Below are 18090 nucleotides of genomic sequence, written 5' to 3'. Positions count from 1 at the left end.
GGGCCCGACCCAGGTGATGCGCTGGAGGGCCTGCCAGGGGAAGTGATAAAGTTTTTAAAGAAAAAGGAAGAAGTGGCCAGGAATGAGAGGGGACATCCTGAGCAAATGTACAGCTGTGCCAAAGAACTTGGCCTAGTAGCAAAAGGTATGTAATCAAGTGTGGCCTGAGAGACAAGGACAGGAGTGATGGCAGGAGCTAAAGCTGGAGAGGTGGAGGGAGCCGCCCCAAGGCCTCTGATTCCAGGTGAGGAGCAGAACTGATCCTCTGCAGACTTGCGGCTGGGGAAGGAATTCAAGAGCCTCTTAGGCTGCTTTTTTTTAAGTCTCACCAGGAAAGTAGCCTTTGGTAATTGGAAAACAGGATTTTTAACTGGAAATGGATGCTTTTGAGCATGAAAGTTTCTTAAAATTGTAATGCATTCAAATTAAATACCCCGATGGGGTCATCTGGCTTTAGGATTAAGGAGGCAATATGTGAAACACTTAGGTGTGCTTAGATCTAGAATGAGACTAATCGGGACTCTAATTCTTCCCCAACACTTGCAGGCACATTAATTTACTTCTCTGAGTTTACCAATCTGTGAAATGGAGATAAAAATTAAAATTACCTTACCTCACAGAATTTTTGTGAGAATTAAGTTAAATAAAGCAAAAAGTTAAGAATAGCTAAGGCACTTTTGAATGATGTAAATAAATTTGGATGAGTTACACAACAAGATATGAAGACTTACCATAAAGCTACAGTAAATAATTGGCACAGAATAGACAAACAGAACAGAATTAAAAGTTCATAAACAGATCCACACATATATGGACACTTAGTTTATGACAAGGCAGTAAGTACCACAGCACGGCCAGTCTTGGCAGTGAGTGCTGCTGGGTCAGGGAGAGCCTTCGGGGGTCGGGGGAAGGGCTCTTGATCCTAACTAACCTCACACCACACACAAAAGCTCAAGTCCAGGATATTTAAATTCTAGATATGAAAGGTAAAACAACAAAGCTAGGAGATAACATAGGAGATGAACTTCAGCATGTTGGGATAAACGAAGATTTCCTAAACAGTATACAAAAAACAACATCTACAAGGAAAACATTTTAAAATACATTAAAAACTAGTCATTTCTGTTCATTAGGAGACACTATGAAGAGAATGAAAAGACAAGAGATATTTCTAATGTATACTCTTGTTTTGTGTCCAGAGGATGGAAAAAGCACTGATCAAACAATGAGGGAAACAAGTGTTTAGTTCCCAAAAGAGAATATCCAAAACACCTATACACACACAAAATTACCCCCATCAACTAGCCGGGCATCGTGGTGGCACCTGTAATCCCAGCTACTGGGGAGGCTGAGGCAAGAGGATCGCTAGAGCACAAGAGTTTGAGGTTGCTGTGAGCTATGGTCACAGCACTCTATCGAGGGCAGTAAAGTGAGACTCTGTCTCAAAAAAAAAAAAAAGCTATCCCATCACATCAGTCATTGTGGAAATTCAAAGTAAAAGCATAATAAAATGCCTCTACGTACCAAGCAGAAGGGCTGAAATGGAAAACTAAAAATACCAAGTGTTGACAGAGATGTGGAGCCATTAGGGTTTTCAAATCCTACTGGTATAAATGTAAATTGGTGAAACCACTTTAGAGAACAATTTGTCAGTAGCTTATAAAGCATTACCAACAGAAATGTGAGGCCGGACACAGTGGCTCACGCCTGTAATCCTGGCACTCTGGAAGGCCAACATGGGTATATGGACTGTACTCACAGGTTCAAGACCAGCCTGAGCCAGAGCAAAACCTCATCTCTAAAAAGAGTCATGTATTGTGGCGGGCGCCTGTGGTCCCAGCTCCTTGGGAGGCTGAGGCAAGAGAATCACCCAAGAGTTTGAAGTTGCTGTGAGCTATGACACTACAGCATTCTACCAAGGGTGAGAAAATGAGACTCTGTCTCAAAAAAAAAAAAAAAGAAAGAAAGAAATGTGAGCACACGTGCTCCAAAAGGTAAAAATGAGAGTAGTTTTGGTTGTACCACTCATAATAGCCAAATATTGGAAACAAGTCAAATTTCCATCAACAGTAAGACAGGTAAATAATGGTGGTGTATTCAGACAGTAAAAGTACCCCAGCAACAGAAAGCAAACACTATGGCATGTGCCACAACATGGATGCATTTCGCAAACATAGTGTTAAGTATTTGTATAAAGTTCAGAAACTGACCAGACTAACCAGTCTTATTAGAAGTCAGAGTACTGCTTATCTGTGGGGATGTGGAGAAGGAGTTTCTGGGCTGCTGGCAGGGTGCTGTGTCCTGTCTCTTGGTCTGGGTGGTAGTTACAAAGTTGTCTTCACATTATGATAATTAGTTAAGCGGTGCAATTAGGTGTTACATTTTCCTATACATATGTTTTATTTGAATGAGCAAGTTTGTTTAAAAATGATACACATAAAACACTTAGACTAATCAGTGTAACCTGGTTCTTTGTACCCTCAGTGATTCCCGGATAATAAAAAGAAAAACGCCCACTTGGATAAGTGTCTGACACATGGTTAGTGTCCAGCGGATTATATTACTTAGTACACAGTTGTCTTATTAGAACAGTCTTTCCTGACTCCCCTAACCTGAGTCCCCCATGTTTTTCTCTACGCTGTCTCTGTTGTCTTCTACAGCACTTACTCTAGTTTGGTCTTTCTGTGTATATCTGCTTCCCTAAACTGTAAGCTCTCTGAAAGCGGAGACCTCCTTTGTCTTTTTTACCACAGTACTTCTGGCATCTAGCCCTTAGCACAAAGCCTAAGACCAAAGAGATTCTTAGGCCGGGTGTGGTGGCTCACACCTGTAATCCCAGCACTCTGGGAGGCTGAGGCGGGTGAATTGCTTGAGCTCAGGAGTTCAAGACCAGCCTGAGCAACTGAGACCCCATCTCTACTAAAAATAGAAAAACTAGCCAGGCATAGTGGCAGGTACCTATAGTACCAGCTACTTGGAAGGCTGAAGCAAGAGAATTGCTCAAGCCTAAGAGTTTGAGGTTGCTATGAGCTGTGACACCACAAAACTCTAGCCAGGGCAACAGAGTGAGACTGTGTCTCAAAAAAAAAAATCAGAAGAGATACTCAGTTGGAACTTGTTGAATAAAAGAACAGAAGGTTCTGTTCTCACTAATATCTGTCGTGGAGACTTATAGTCTTCTCCCATGGACATTTCCAGTGTCTTATCACAGCAAGATCTTCACTGTAGGGTATCACATCTCTCCTTTTAGTCCATTTTTCTTCTTTAAGTCCTAGTCAAAGTGTCAAAGTGAGCACTGGCTCAACGCCTATAGCTCAGCAGCTAGGGCTCCAGCCGCATATACCAAAGGTGGTGGGTTTGAACCCAGCCCAGGCCTGCCGAACAGCAATGACAACTACAGCCAAAAAATAGCCAGGCATTGTGCCGGGCGCCTGTAGTCCCAGCTACTCGGAGGCTGAGGCAAGAGAATCACTTAAGCCCAAGAGTTTGAGGTTGCTGTGAGCTGTGACACGATGGCACTCTGTTGAGGGAGACATACTGAGACTCGGTCTCAAAAAAGAAAGTGAGCCCTGGAAGGGTCGAGGTCCTTTGTTTCAATCCTCTTTTTTTATCGGTCACTTGAGGTAGTGTCCTTATTGTGTAATCACTTGGAAACCACTAGTCTGCGTCTCACTCGTCTTTCTTTACTTATGAAGATCAGCAAGGACCGCAGAGCATTTGGGGTCAGACTTGATCCCACTCTTGTTTATTCCAGAAGCCTGTGTAGATGGCACGTCTTATTACTTCAGTCTGCATCAGCCTGAGGGGCCATGCGGCAGCTAAATATTGAAGACAGAATGAAGAAAGGAGCATGACCTTATTTCTGCACAGCTGTATTCCCCGTATTTTATCCAGAAACCTAACACATCTTGTCTTTCCCCAAAGGGGAATCAAATGTCCATCACGTTGCAACTTCAGTAAATCACCCTTATCTAGAGACAAGACCCTGTCAGGGGTTACAGGACAAGATCTCAGGTCCACACCCCAAGCTGCCCCATGAACTACACAGCTTCTCTTCGTGCTAGACTGCCTCCACCCTGACTCAGGCATCACCAGCTGGAAAACAAGCCTGTCATTCTTTAAGAATGTTAGAAGATTTGTGCCAGTTGTGCCTGAGCAACCAATTAATGGCAAGGGTGACTGGGTTTTACAGTATGCAGGCAGGGGGCTAGATGCAAACAAAACCCACTCTGTCTTAATTCCAAACACATGTTTCCAAGGTGCCACTATTGTGCTGCTTGGAAGTGTGAGTCCTGCTTTCAAAGTTGACTTTCAGAAAAGGTATGCAGTCCTTTTCTTTGCCCACACCTTCTATTAGAGGAAAAAGTGCTGGATCCTGAGAGGTGAGGTTTTGCTCCGAGCAAAACACATTCCAAACCTCTGGGTTTGTGCAACTTCAAAAGGGCCTGTGTGCCTCTAGGAGTCTATGCCCCTTGTGGGAAAGCTCCAATGCAGCGGAGAACAGAGGAAGGCTTTGTTTTGCAGAAGCACAAGCACAGATTATATCTTTCTCTCTAGCCCCATCTTTTTTTTTAAAGGCACTTTTAGATTCAGCCTAAGAGGTCAAGTGTCTCCAATCATCAGTAGAGTGTAAATTTACTTCTGGCTGCTCTGAAGACCTCCCGGAGACTCAGTGTATAACAGTTTTCCTTTGTATAGCATCTTACCAACCCCGAGAAAGTACAGAAAGCTGGCCATCAGCAAGGAGCCATCAGAAGAGCAGAGTTCTCAGGTTCCCCCTGAAGCTGGCCAAGAGCACAGAGGGGCTCTCATCACAACAAGACCCCTCTAAAGGGAGAAGCTTGCTGTATGTCACTGGTAAACCGCTGCTCCTCCACAGCACCCAGCTTATCTCAGGGACACCTGGATTTAATGGACCTGCTCTTGCCATGATGTAGAAACTGCATCTGATTTTTATGTCCACTGTGGGAGGGAAGGAACTTGCTGACAGTTCAGCTGTGTCCCAGTGCTCTGAAACCTTGAAGTGTATGCTGCGTCCTGATTTCAGAGATGTTAAGGTGTGAAAAAAGTGTGTTTCTTAGAATTGACAAAGTACGGTAGGTGCTGGGCTCTGCCTGGTGGCTGTCAAAGGCAGTCAGGCCCAGTGATGATGATCTCTCCAAATTCTTTTGGACGTTTCACTGGCTGTGAATCTTGGTAACCTAATTATAGTGTGCCACAGTTGTCTGTAAGGGTGTCCTCAGCAAGAAGGCAGGCATTTTTTTTCATTTCCCCATCCCAGAATGGACATCAGCATTCCTACAGAATGGCCCAGCTCCTTAATAGAGAAGGAGGCCAGCTCACATATGCTTACACAATCAAATGTGGAGCATAGACGCTGCCAGGTCGCTAGGTGCCAGTGCTTTAATTTTTGTTTCCCAACTTCATCCACGTTATGGACTGAGTCAGAGCTCGTGAAACTCAAAAGCCAAGAAATAAGGATTTTACTTAAAATATCAACTCTGATTTGAGCTCTGACAGATGGAAATTAGCTTTGGAGTCAGTCTGCAAGCCCGCCCCCTTTGTTCCTTTTCCTCGCCCTTTTCCTGGTGTGGTTGCTCTGTACCGTCTCTCTGAGCTCTTCGTTTCTCTGTGGATCTGAAGAAGCAGATGGGGGGGGTTGGGGGGGCGGAGAAGCTCCAGGCCTCACCAGAAAAGGAGCAGTGCTCATTGTTGTAGAATAAAAAGATAATGGCCAATTTGTCAAGAAGTGTTGACAAGAAAGATAAAGTTGGAAGTAATTAACTGCCTGACATGCTGGGAGCAATGCGCCTGCCAATACCTCCCTAAATCAGCCAGAGCCTTGGAAATGTGACAGCCATTCATCATTTTTACAACACGCCTCTGACAGGCCCCTCAGCTGGAAACCCAGCCAGCACAAACCTTGGGCTTTGACACTCGGGTTGCGTACCTCTTTGCACCTCACACTATGTCATGTTAGGGCACCTGGGCCCGATCCAGCCAGAGACTGGACAGCTTATCAGCTGTCGCCAGTGTTCACCTCTGGGAGGTGGTCACTGTGATCCCCAGAGTCGACTTTGTAAGATTCTGTAGGACAGATCGCATAGTGAGTGAGTGATCTCTCAGAGGACACTGAATGTGGGCTCACAGGCAGCACCTGGTGGCCTGGTGTCTCAGCCAACCATGGGATCGCTGAGTGAGATGAAAGTATAATGTAGCCATTAATGATGAAGTGTCTGGACAAAGGGGGAAATGCCCGTTATGTGAAAAGGCAGAATACAAAACTGTATGTACTCTTCAGCGCCCATAGCACAGTAGTTACGGCGCCAGCCACATGCACCAAGGGTGGCAGGTTCAAACCTAGCCTGGGCCAACTAAACAACAATGACAGCTGCAACAGAAAAATAACCAGGTGTTGTGGTGGGCACCTATAGTCCCAGCTACTTGGGAGGCTGAGGCAAGGGAATCCCTTAAGCCCAAGAGTTTGAGGTTGCTGTGAGCTGTGAAGCCACAGCACTCTACCCAGGGTGACATAGTGATACTCTTGTCTCAAAAACAAACAAACAAAAAACCAAAACTGTATGTACTACTATATATAAAATATGTGTTCCTGGACACGGAATGTGCACAGGTAAAAATATTCCCTTTCTCCAATTTTTCCTAATTAAAAATTACACCTCCCCCATCAATCTTGAAAAGAAAGGATTTTTTGCCTTCCCCCTTCCTAATCTAAACAACCAATAACAATTTACCTTTTTTATTCTTTTTTTTTTTTTTTTTTAATAGTCCTACTGTGTCGCCCTCGGTAGTTTAACTGTCCTGGGCCAGGTTCGAACCCGCCAGCCTCGGTGCTTGTGGCCAGCGCTGTAAGCACTGTGCTACGGGTGCCTAACCTACCCTTTTCATTCTTAAATGCTCACATTTTCTCCCATTGACATTTAGCGTATCTTCTAGATACTGTGACCAGACAAAGGAAGGGATGAAGATATAGGAAGAACTCACTATTTGTAAGCCACCCTGGAACTGGGACATCAGGAGCATATTTTGACGGTCCAAAGCTGGCCCCTGTCTTGCACCAAACCTTAAGTCCCAAAGAGCTCTAAGGACGTAAAATGACCCAGCTTTGAAACCTCATAATGGGGCCACCTTCCTTCTTATTATAAAAAAGAGAACACTCAAGTTTCCACAGTATTCACCACCTAGTCTGGCTTTGGTTGGGCAACTCTGAGACCTCCCAACCTGTCCTCACTTTCCCACTGCCTGACTTCCAGCAGCCGCACCTCACCTTCCAGCCATGTCACTTTTCAGATGTTCTCATTTCGCCTACATCTGCATTGCAGTTGTTTCACTTCTAGATTATTCATTTCTTGGGCTCTCCCAACCATTCTCCTATTCCCAGACTCCCAAGGTAAATAAAGACATCAGGGCTCAGCCAACCCCAGATCTTCCTGGCCCCGGGAGGGAATCAGACTGTTTGGATTCTAATGACATGTTGGACACAGAGCTAAGCCTCGGTGCTGGGAGAAGTGACAGTGGGATCTGAAGCGGAGAAACAAGAAAAAATGCTCGCTACCTCAGTGAACACCCAAAGCAGTGTCTACTATGGTCTCACCATGGCTGGTCCAGGCCCCTCAGTCGTACCTGCCGCGGTACCATCAGCTTCAGTGCACGTGTCACCATCCCAGCACCAAGAGAATTCAGAGAATTTTCACTTGACAGGGAACCAAATGAAACGCAGACTGTGGTCTGCACTAGAAATAGACAGGAGAAAGAAGGCCCCGAGCCATTTGGGAAGCAGTGTAATATTCTCATAAATTCCTGATGGGAGCAGTAGGGAGGCCTGAGCAATCCCCCAGATGTGACTGCAGATGCTCCTCGTTTGCCTGAGGACTTTCCGATGGGCTTGGGCTTTGTGTGGAGGAGCCTTGCATCACTTTTCTCTGAGTAGCCTGGAGGTCACAAGGCGCCAAGGCAGCAAATGGCCCCTACAAGGAGGAATGACCAAGCCAAATTATCATGGATTTGGCATGAGTCCAGAAGCCTGTGGCACAGGGAAAGGACACACTTGCAGACAGTGTTGTTCTCCAGGTTTCTCTTCAGGTGGTAGGAACAGCAGTTGGCCCACTTTGCTGTCATGAAGACCCGGAGCTGTTAATGACAACCCTTCAGTCAGTCATACTCCCCCAGGCTGCACAGAGGGAGAGCGTGGGCGGGCCAGGGCAGCCACAGCCCCACCCCACTGCGCTGGCTCCTCAGCTGTCACCCCCTCACGTCTCAGCCAGGCTCAGTTCATGCCCTTACCCCACCTGTAGAGGGAAGTTTCTAGACAGTGGGGGCACAGGTGCTGGGTGTAATGGTGTGCTGTCGGTATATGAAGGCAGTGAGGCAGTTTGTCGATTCCACTCTAGAAAGTGTTGTCGGCTCGGCGCCTATAGCTCAACCAGCTAGGGTGCCAGCCACGTACACCTAAGGTGGCGGGTTCGAATCCCCAGCCCAGACCCGCCAGACAACAATGACGGCTGCAACCAAAAAAAAATAGCCAGGCGTTGTGGCGGGCGCCTGTGGTCCCAGCTACTTGGGAGGCGGAGGCAGGAGACTCGCTTGAGCCCAGGAGTTGGAGGTTGCTGTGAGCTGTAATGCCACGGCACTCTACCCAGGGGGACAGCTTGAGGCTCTGTCTCAAAAAAAAAAAAAAAGAAAGAAAGTGTTGTCCTCAATGGCCAAGAATTTTCCCAATTTCAACCTCTTCAACTCGACCCTTTTTAATCAAAATTAAACCTTAGCAGGGGAGAAATGAATGAAAATGAATATGTCTGTATACCGGCCTCCCCCCACCGATACTCTAATTGCCTTTGTTCTCCTTTCTGTCTGTCTTCACTGTCTTCCTAGCACCCGGAAGGTGTTTTATTATTCGGATAGTCAGGTTCCCAGCTGTGTGAGATGGCAACTGCATGTTGTCACTAGAAAGTGGAGTACCTGCAGACGCTCTCTGCGCCCAGGTTAGGACCACAGTGGGGATCAGCCTCCCCTGGCTTAGAAAAGCCCTGCAGGGGGTTCTTTTCCTTCTAACCTCAGTGCTCATCCAGAGCAGACGAGCAACCCTTTGGACCTGTTGTTTCTGCTGTCCTGGCCAAACCTCCATCTCTATAGTCGTTTGTTGTCAGAGCTTTTTCGCCAGACCATTAACTGTGGGGTCTGGTTTGTGTCCTTGAGCACTTCTCTGCTGTTGGGCGGGTGCCTTGAACAGTTTGCCTTTTGTAAGCCTACAGCACTAATAGGAAAAGGCTGAGGGGCAGTCGGGGAGTGTTTATGGAACAGGCTTGGTGACACTCCCCACTGCCCTGTGAAACCTGAGCTCCTCTTTAAAAGGGGACTTTTGAGCAAAGGTGATTTCCTCACATGAGCCAAACTTACATTTTCTCCCTTCAGCCTCATAAAAGGGGAGTTTAAAGGGGGAGTAATTCCCAGGGCAGTCTTGTGTCGCCTGGGTAGGAAGAGGCAGGGGACTGAGTGGCTGGAACTCCTGTGTTTCCACAAAGGCTCATTTGTCTTGCACTTCACAGCCTGTAAGCCCTGCTGCCATGGGAAAAGCCAGCCGTGGTGGCTTGCCGCTCATCACACGGAGGCTTTAAGGTGTGTTCATAGCTTCTGGAAGGAATGAAGAAATGTGGGATGGGAGCTTGGGGGTAAGAGGGAGTATGAGAATGTTAAAATGAAGGTACGGAGGGCTCCCTTCTCTGCACAGTGAATTACAGAGAGACAGTTAACCGGTAGGAACATCCCACCAGTTGCTCACATTCATTCATTTTACAGTTACCTAGTGGCTAATACTGAGAGTAGAAAGCTAAGACACCGTCCTTCCCATTGCAGAGCTTACAGTGTTTGTTATTTAAGGTACTTTTGTGTGTTTTTTTTAAGAGGTGAGATCTCACTATGCTACCTGGGCAGCACCAGGGCTATTCACAGGCTTGATTCCACCATTGATCCACACTATTTGCTCCATTTCAAATCCAAGCCATTTCACTCTTCCTTAGGCAACCTGGTGGTCCTTTGCTCCTGGGAGGTCATCATACATAGATCATTGCTGAACTTAGTGTAGAAACCCTGTCAGCATAGCTGTCTACAGCCATTCTTCTGCCTCAGCCTCCCAAATAGCTGAAACTAGAGCCACTTGCCACCTTAAAGTGAGCGGTAAGATTTGTAGGGGAAAGCAGCCTTCTAAGGGAGAGCAACAGCCTATGATCTACTGGGCCACATTTTTTTCCTTTGTAAAATGGGAATATTAATAATTGCGTAAACAGGGCAGCGCCTGTGGCTCAAAGGAGTAAGGCACCGGTCCCATATGCCAGACGTGGCGGTTTCAAACCCAGCCCCAGCCAAAACCCACACACAAAATAATAATAATAATAATAATAATTGGGTTTTTGTATACATATATGTGTGTATATATAACCAGTATACACAGTGCCAGGCACATGCACTGAGCTCTAGTCTTACTTAGGCATCGTACTGTTTCATCTTCTTGCCTCCCGGGATGGAGTACCAGGAGTCAACGAGAAAGAGGAAGAAATCAAGGCCCTCTGACAAGACAACAGACCCCTTTGATCACCAAGATCAGTTCTGCTCATTGAACTCCCCAGAGCAGTTAGTATCCTCCAGCAGCCTTGTAGCCGTGCATGGAGACTCCTCAGAAGGAAAGAAGAAAAATGTAGCTTAGGGAGAAAGGTCTGTAAGAAGTTAATGTGGAAAGGGGGGAGAGGAAAAAATACTCAGGACGATAGCAGCTGGTTCACTTAAAATTGCACATGAATTTCACTTAGAGTTAGTTTCTTCTGGTTTGGGCAAAAAACGTTTTATCTTCCTCATCAGAGCAATTTTGTACTTCTGCGAGAGCATGCTTTATTTAGTTTCAAGGAACCAGCTAATTCCAAATCTATACTTAGTAATATTAGTTATTAACACAGTTCACCCAGCCCCATGTGCATGGGCAACAAAGTGATTTTTAGTTGGTATGCCCTGGCAGGCTCTTAGGTGTGCCAAGAAAATTTTTAAATTTCACTAATTAAATTATTTTCAAAAGAAGTTCAAAGCATAGTAAGTACTCTTTTTTTTTTTTTGCAGTTTTGGCCAGGGCTGGGCTTGAACCCACCACCTCCAGTATATGGGGCCAGCACTATACTCCATGAGCCACAGGCGCTGCCCCTCTTTTTTTTTTTTCCAACATAATTTAAATGTGCCATGGAAGTTTAAGTATAGATTCAAGTGTGTGTGAGATAAAAAAGGTTGAAAAACAGTGGTCTAGTACCTGAGGCTTTGGAAACTGCTGCCCAGGGGATATAGAGTGGAGTTAAGCCCTTTAGACTTGCTTTTTATTCTCAGCTTAGAAAAATGTGTGTAGGGCTTCCGAAAGGAAATTGTCATGATCTGGTTTCACTTAGAAATTAAATACATATCTGCATTTTGCAGCAGACTAACTTGCAGAGAATATCCTGGTGCACTGCTTCGCTTAGCACCAGCACAGAAAGCACCAGGGAATCTGCCTGGTAGATTCCCCCTGAATCAGGGCTTAGAGTCTGGATACCAGACACTTGTCTAGTCCTACTCAGGAAGAGTTTAGAACTTGCACAGATGACTTCCTAGTATGAACTTAAGTCTCAACTGTAGCTGGGTGCTCTTCCTACAGATAGCATGTAAATCTGTTTCTAGAAACTTTCATCCTTGGACAAAAACCGGTGAAAGACCCACATAGCATTTATAAGGACCTGCTTAGCAATTTCATATACATCATTTCTTTTAATTCCCTGAAGAACCCTATGAAGGAAGAGTTGGTATTAACCCCATTTTATAGATGAGGAATTTAAAACTTAAAAAAAAAATGGCTTGTTTATTGTCACATAGCTAATAAGTGGTAGAATTCAGCCTCTAGAAAGTGAAACCCAGGTCTTAATCCTTTTTCTTTTTTTGAGACAGAGTCTCACTTTCTTGCCCTCAGTAAAGTGATGTGGTGTCACAGTTCACAGCAATCTCATATCTTGGCCTCAAGTTATTCTCTTGCCTCAGCCTCCCAAGTAGCTGAGACTACAGGCTCCCTCTACAATGCCCATTATTTTTAAAGATAGGTTCTTGCTCTGGCTCAGGCAGGTCTCAAACTTCTGAGCTTAGGCAAGCCACCCTGCCTCAGCCTCCCAGAGCGCTAGGATTACAGATGTGAGCGACCACCGCTGGCCTCCTTTTGTTTCAGTTAAGCACAGTGGTTGGGTTTTCACTGTCATGTGTGAGATGTGTGTCCCTCCAGCCTTTTAGGATATCAGCACATTACCCATCTGATGAGGGGTGGGGAGACTCAAGTCTTTTGACTCCAAATCTAAGATGCATCACCTCTCATCCCTGCTTAACAAAAAGACATAAGATTGCTTCCAATAATGTGGGACTATCCCCATTCATGTGGCCTTGGGGAAATTCACTGCCTTTCCTGGACCTTAGTTTCCCTGTTAGCAAAATCAGGCTGATGGGTGATAATGTCTTTCCCTTCCCACTCTCTTAAGGATGCATGAGGTCAAAGGAGCAATAGATTGGAAGAGTATTGGGAACGTGCTTTGTAAACATGAGGCATTAGGTTATTACTTTCACAAATGTTAGCTTCTCTAGTTCATCCAATTTCTGGGCAGTTCTCTCTTGGTTTTATTGGAAGAAATGTGGTGGAATTTGGATTTTTAAAAATAATATTTATAACAGCAATCTCTTGCCATGTTACCACATTGAACCCAAATCCTGGAATTTCCCAAAACCACTTAAAAATTAATTCTAGTCAAATAGACAGTTTGTACTCAGGGCAATAAACTAGATCTTCGCTCATTAAACCAGTCTAGACTCTGAAGTTGGTGTGGCACATTTTGCTCCCTACCTGTAAACAGATATATTCATTGTGGTCCTATGAATTTCTCAGGCCAGCTCCTTCGCCCTCTCCTCGTTCCCTCCTTTCCATAACTCAGGCGTTTGTTCAGTGTTGGGTTCAGCTGCATAAGTTCCTACTGGAACAAGGGGCAACTGCTCTCAGGGACTCCTTGCAGCTTGATGAACCAGCTCCAGGTAGGAGGCCTTCCAGGGGCACTGCCCAGTTGCCCCAACACAGTTACAGTCCTACAACCCTACTGGCGACCTGCTTCCTGCAGATACCTCAGCAAAGCTGGGGGTGACATTAGAGAAAAGCATCTCTACACCAGGGGCCAGTCTAAGTATCTCTAAATGTGCAGCCTCCTGATGGAGGGGTAGGAGGCAGTCCCTGGAGAGGGTCTAAGGAGCCATCTGGATTTGCAGGGGTAGGCTTTGTTTGAGGTTGTCAGCATGGCTGCACAGCCACAGCTTCCAGGTTCTGTCATTGACCAATCACTGACATGGCCCAGCCTCAGTGCTACCTCTGTGTTGCTTACAGTCCAATGATTTTAATTTTAGTTATTCCTGCTACTGATGAGAAGTGAAGACTTAAATGTTCAGGCTTGGCACCCATAGCACTGTGGTTATGTAGCACCAGCCACATACACCGATGTTGGCAGGTTTGAACCCAGCCCAGGCCAGCTAACCAATAATGACAACTGCAACAAAAAATAGCCGGGTGTTGTGGCAGGCGCCTGTAGTCCCAGCTACTTGGGAGGCTGAGGCAAGAGAATTGCTTGATCCCAAGAGTTGGAAATTGCTGTGAGCTGTGACGCTATGATACTGTACTGAAGGCGACATAGTGAGACTCCGTCTCAAAAAAAAAAAAAAGACTTTACTGTTCAGAGGGCTTTCATACATTTGTACACTGCAGCAGGGACAGTTTGGATCCCGGCTTTCTAGCATTTCAAAAACAGACTCATGCTGCCTACCTGACAACATCTGAGAAGAAACTAGTCCATGCTGGTTGGAGGAAGGGGCCCGGAGGAACCTTCACTCTACGCCCTCTGCCACCCTATCAAAATTAGAAAAGGCAACCAAAGACCTTTCATCAGATGAAGTCGTACAAACTGAGCTTTCTGGGTGGGAACAGATAATTGATGGCCTCTCTGCATCTGCAAGACGTTGGCCTCAGTGTGCTGGGGAGCCATTTGCCCACATTGACCCTCACGCCTCTCATCTTCAGATGTGCTGAATTTAACCATCTCTTCCTTTTGTTTTCTCAGCATTAACAATAAGCTACAGCAGCCGGAGGCAGCTGCCGGGGTGTTAGAATATGCCATGAAACACTTTGGAGAGCTGGTGAGTGCCTCATTCCGTCCAGAAAAACAAGAGGTAGCAACCTGGCTAGGGAGGCCTCAGCCATAACCTTGATCAAGAAAGTTAACTCTCCTTTTCTGTTTTTTTCTCAATTTGTAGCTCTGATGCTGCCTTACCTATGTCTCTTAAGGATGAAAGAGACAGTGTATGTAGGGACTGTATTCAAACTGGACATACATCATGAGGGTGGAACCTGATAGTCATCACTGATATTTGTCAAATTCTTTGCATGTGCCTTTAGCCATTTGCTAAGTGTTTTATATACTTTATCTAATTTATCAGTCCTCATAACAATACTATGAATTATTGTTATCCCATTTGACAGATGAGGACACTGTAGTCCCAGGTTAAGAATAAATGGCAGAACCAAGGCTTGAACTGGGCAGTTTGGTAGCAGAGCCTGGACATTTAACCCTGATCTGAGTTATGTTTGTATCCAGCTGTGGCAGCTTGCATTGTGTGTATATACTTCAGAAGAAAGCATGGCCAGTTCTCCAAAAATATATATATACTATAATTTATACTTGGCATTTAGGGGTTTTCTTGTGTTTCTTTATTGCTTGCATAGCTGCTTCTCTGCTGCCATCCTTGCCCCACCAATATTAAAATATTTACATTACTCTTTGTGATCTTGGAAGAGTGTTTTGCTTCTAAAATATATAAAGCATCAACTTCATCAACTTAGCATTGGACTCCTAGAAGGTCAAGAAGCTCTGGGTTCATATATTTGATGAGGAGCCTTTTCTTAGTGGCATCGATTGCCTACTCTGGTTTGCCTTCATCAAGAGCCCATGGTGTTGGAGTGAAGAAAACTGTGAATCCTTCACAGGCTTTTGTTTAATTGTCTAGCATTTTCCCTTATACAAGGGCTAGTAAATTGGACTGAAACTTTTAAGGGAATCATTTTCCCATTTTTAGCACTCATTATGCATAACTAGACTAAGACAGTATCTCTCCAAATGCTGAAAGAATAGAAAGAATATGTCGACTCGGCGCCTGTGGCTCAAGGGGCTAAGGCACCAGCCACATACACCTAAGGTGGCGGGTCCGAATCCAGCCCGGGCCACCAAAACAACAATGACGACTGCAACCTGTGGTCCCAGCTACTTGCGAGGCAGAGGCAGGAGACTCGCTTGAGCCCAGGAGTTGGGAGGTTGCTGTGAGCTGTGATGCCACAGCACTCTACCCAAGGGGATAGCGTGAGGCTCTGTCTCAAAAAAAAAAAAAAAAAAAGAAGAAAGAATATGTCTCATCCATTTTGCCACAATCCTTCTTTGCAAGAGGCAAGAAGGTAGGGCGAGTGGGCACTTATTGTACTCCACCTAGACCAAGATGTACTCTTCTCTGATAGTCTTAAAGCTCATATCCCAGTAAGTGCTGACTGCAGCAAGGACTCCGCAAACATCTGGTATTCAGGTGATCTGCCAACAGATGGTTTATGCCTCCATACTCAGAATGCCAACCGTAAATGAAAGTTCTTCCATCTTCAGGTTCTAAAGGTAGCCATTAGCCTCCAGGATTATTGCTAAACCCAGGGTGGATTTTCTGTTATATTTAGGTAGCTGAATCATATTAAGCTTGACAATGGTTTGCTTTTTCTTGGCAGAGCCAATGCTTTCTCAGCACAATTTATGTAACAGCAATCTCATTAGAATTTTGTGTGATTCATTGCTTAAACCTTATAGTTTCTGCAATCTATTGCAATTCAAAATACCCTGCCCTCTACCTGACCCGCTCCATATGCTGCTCCCTCTGCTTTCTGCTTGTTCATACTGAGTGCGTGCCACACATTTGTCACTACCCAGTATAGAAATCCAAAATGGGAAATTTACCAGTGCTTTTTTTTTAATTTAAGATTTTTTGGTTTCAAGGCAGTGTTTCACTGTGTTACCAGGCTGGAGTGCCATGGGGTCAGCCTAGCTCACTACAACCTCAGACTCCTGGGTTCAAGTGATCCTCCTGTCTCAGCCTCCCATGTAGTTGGGACTACAGGCATCTGCCACAACACCTGGCTAATTTTTCTGTTTTTAGTAGAGATGGGGTCTTGTTCTTCCTCAGGCTGGTCTCAAATTCCTGAGCTCAAGGGATCCACCTGCCTCAGCCTCACAAAGTGCTAGGATTACAAGAGGTGTGAGCCACCATGTCTGGCCTCTTAATTTAAGATTTTTAAATTTTATGCTGTCTTTACAGTCATTCCTCTCTACGTTTCTCTTTCATACCCAGGCATATAGAGAGGCATTATTTTGTACAGGCTGGGAGCATGAAGCTTAGACAGTTCACCTTCCATAGAGTCAGATATGCATGTTTTTGCAAACCCCACTGGCGTTGGGGAAAGCTGTCATGGCAGCAGCACTAGTCCAGGGGCAGCAGAGGGTATTGGTTCTACCAAAAACAAACCAGGGAAGTAGGTGCAAGTTGACAGTCTCAAATGTACATGACCTCCTTTCAGAGGTTCAAAAAGAAAAGGTTCTTTGAGACAGCTTAGCAGAGTAGTCAGTGAATATACTATACAAATGTTGGTTTTATTTAGAAAGGGGAAGAGGGTAATGGGAGAAACTAATGTGGGCCCTGCATTATATCATTCAAATTCCACTGTGGAGTCATATTGTTGTAAAAGAAATCCCTGGAGAGCCACTACCCTGGGCTGTACAGAACTAGTCATTTACTGAGCTGATGATGAAGAAGCCCAGCAGACAAACTGAGATGGAGGGCAGGCAGAAAACACATAAAACAGCCTCCTGATTGCTTGGAGTCGCCGTGTGTAAACTTCTAGACTGTAGCGCCTCTTACTCACGTGGACGGCACCCAGTTTCAGCGTGGCGCTCCATCTGGGCAGGGCAATGGAATCCCTCCTTTGGCCCCTGACACGGGTATAGCTGCCAGGCACTGAGCAGGAAGGAACATTGGACGAGAGACTCTAGGAGAATAGGAGAAAGGTTTTTCCAAAGACTTTTAAGTGGCACTGTTATATTTTAAATTATTATTTCCTGAAAGTTTAAAAATGTATTAAGAAATACAGAGAATCAAGAGCTTTTAAAAAGTAAGTTATTTTCCTCCAGCAAATATGCAGATGTGGCTTGGTCCTTCTGACCCCATCAGGAAAGCAGCTGCCCTCCCTACCACGTGGCCCAATGTCAGCCAGCACTCCAGCAGATAGGGACCATGGCACCTTTGCAAGAGCTCTGGTCAGGGCTTCCTACTGTGTGCAAATGATTTCCCCTGTCCTCAGATCCCCACGTACTGGTGTCCTGGTGATCCTTGTATCTGGGTAGGAAGCCTTCTGAGCAAGGTCTGACATCTGCTCTCAGATTATCCTAGGATCATTCTGTCAGTGTGCCAAGGAACTGGCATTTCTACCTTCCCCAAACAACATTCTTCCAGATAGTCTGAAGTTCTTTTTAATCCAAGCCCAGGTTGCTGTGAGAGGTGAAGTGTCATACATACAACACTACACTTTAGGAAAGAGCATGTGGATTGAACACCATGTCCCCTTGATCTCTGTGCCTCATAGCAGTCCTCTGTCTTTCCCACTTGGCAGGAGATCCAGGCTACCTGGTATGAGAAACTGCACGAGTGGGAGGATGCTCTTGTAGCCTATGATAAGAAGATGGACACCAACAAGGATGACCCAGAGCTGATGCTGGGCCGCATGCGCTGCCTCGAGGCCTTGGGTGAATGGTGAGTTTCGTCAGTTTGACGGCCTGGGTGGCTGTGAGATGCTTGGCTCTTTGATGTTTGGTTTTAAAAGGATTGCTTCCTCCAAAGTCCACCTCAGACTCTCATTTTGATTCCCTTGATGTTTTCTCAGCATTCATCTTTCACTTTCGTGTTTTTATC

General features: G+C 45.4%; 1 protein-coding gene and 1 non-coding gene across 2 annotated transcripts in view; both read left to right on the top strand.

Annotated features, from left to right (window-relative positions):
- Nucleotides 1–18090, top strand: part of MTOR (mechanistic target of rapamycin kinase) — a 140021-nt gene that overhangs the window by 67625 nt on the left and 54306 nt on the right. Inside the window, exons 29-30 of the mRNA XM_003793268.3 lie at nucleotides 14160–14235; nucleotides 17792–17931. Coding sequence (XP_003793316.1) covers nucleotides 14160–14235; nucleotides 17792–17931 — 216 coding nt within the window. The remainder of the gene's footprint in view (nucleotides 1–14159; nucleotides 14236–17791; nucleotides 17932–18090) is intronic.
- LOC111726490 lies at nucleotides 12227–12329 on the top strand. Its single transcript, XR_002774254.1, has one exon. It is a non-coding gene; the product is annotated as a small nucleolar RNA U13 (small nucleolar RNA).

The sequence above is a fragment of the Otolemur garnettii genome, unplaced genomic scaffold, assembly GCF_000181295.1.
Source record: "Otolemur garnettii isolate 467f Iridium unplaced genomic scaffold, OtoGar3 scaffold00067, whole genome shotgun sequence".
Taxonomy (NCBI): domain Eukaryota; kingdom Metazoa; phylum Chordata; class Mammalia; order Primates; family Galagidae; genus Otolemur; species Otolemur garnettii.
The sequence above is the reverse complement of the archived record's forward strand: the minus strand, read 5'-3'. Positions and strand labels throughout refer to the sequence as shown.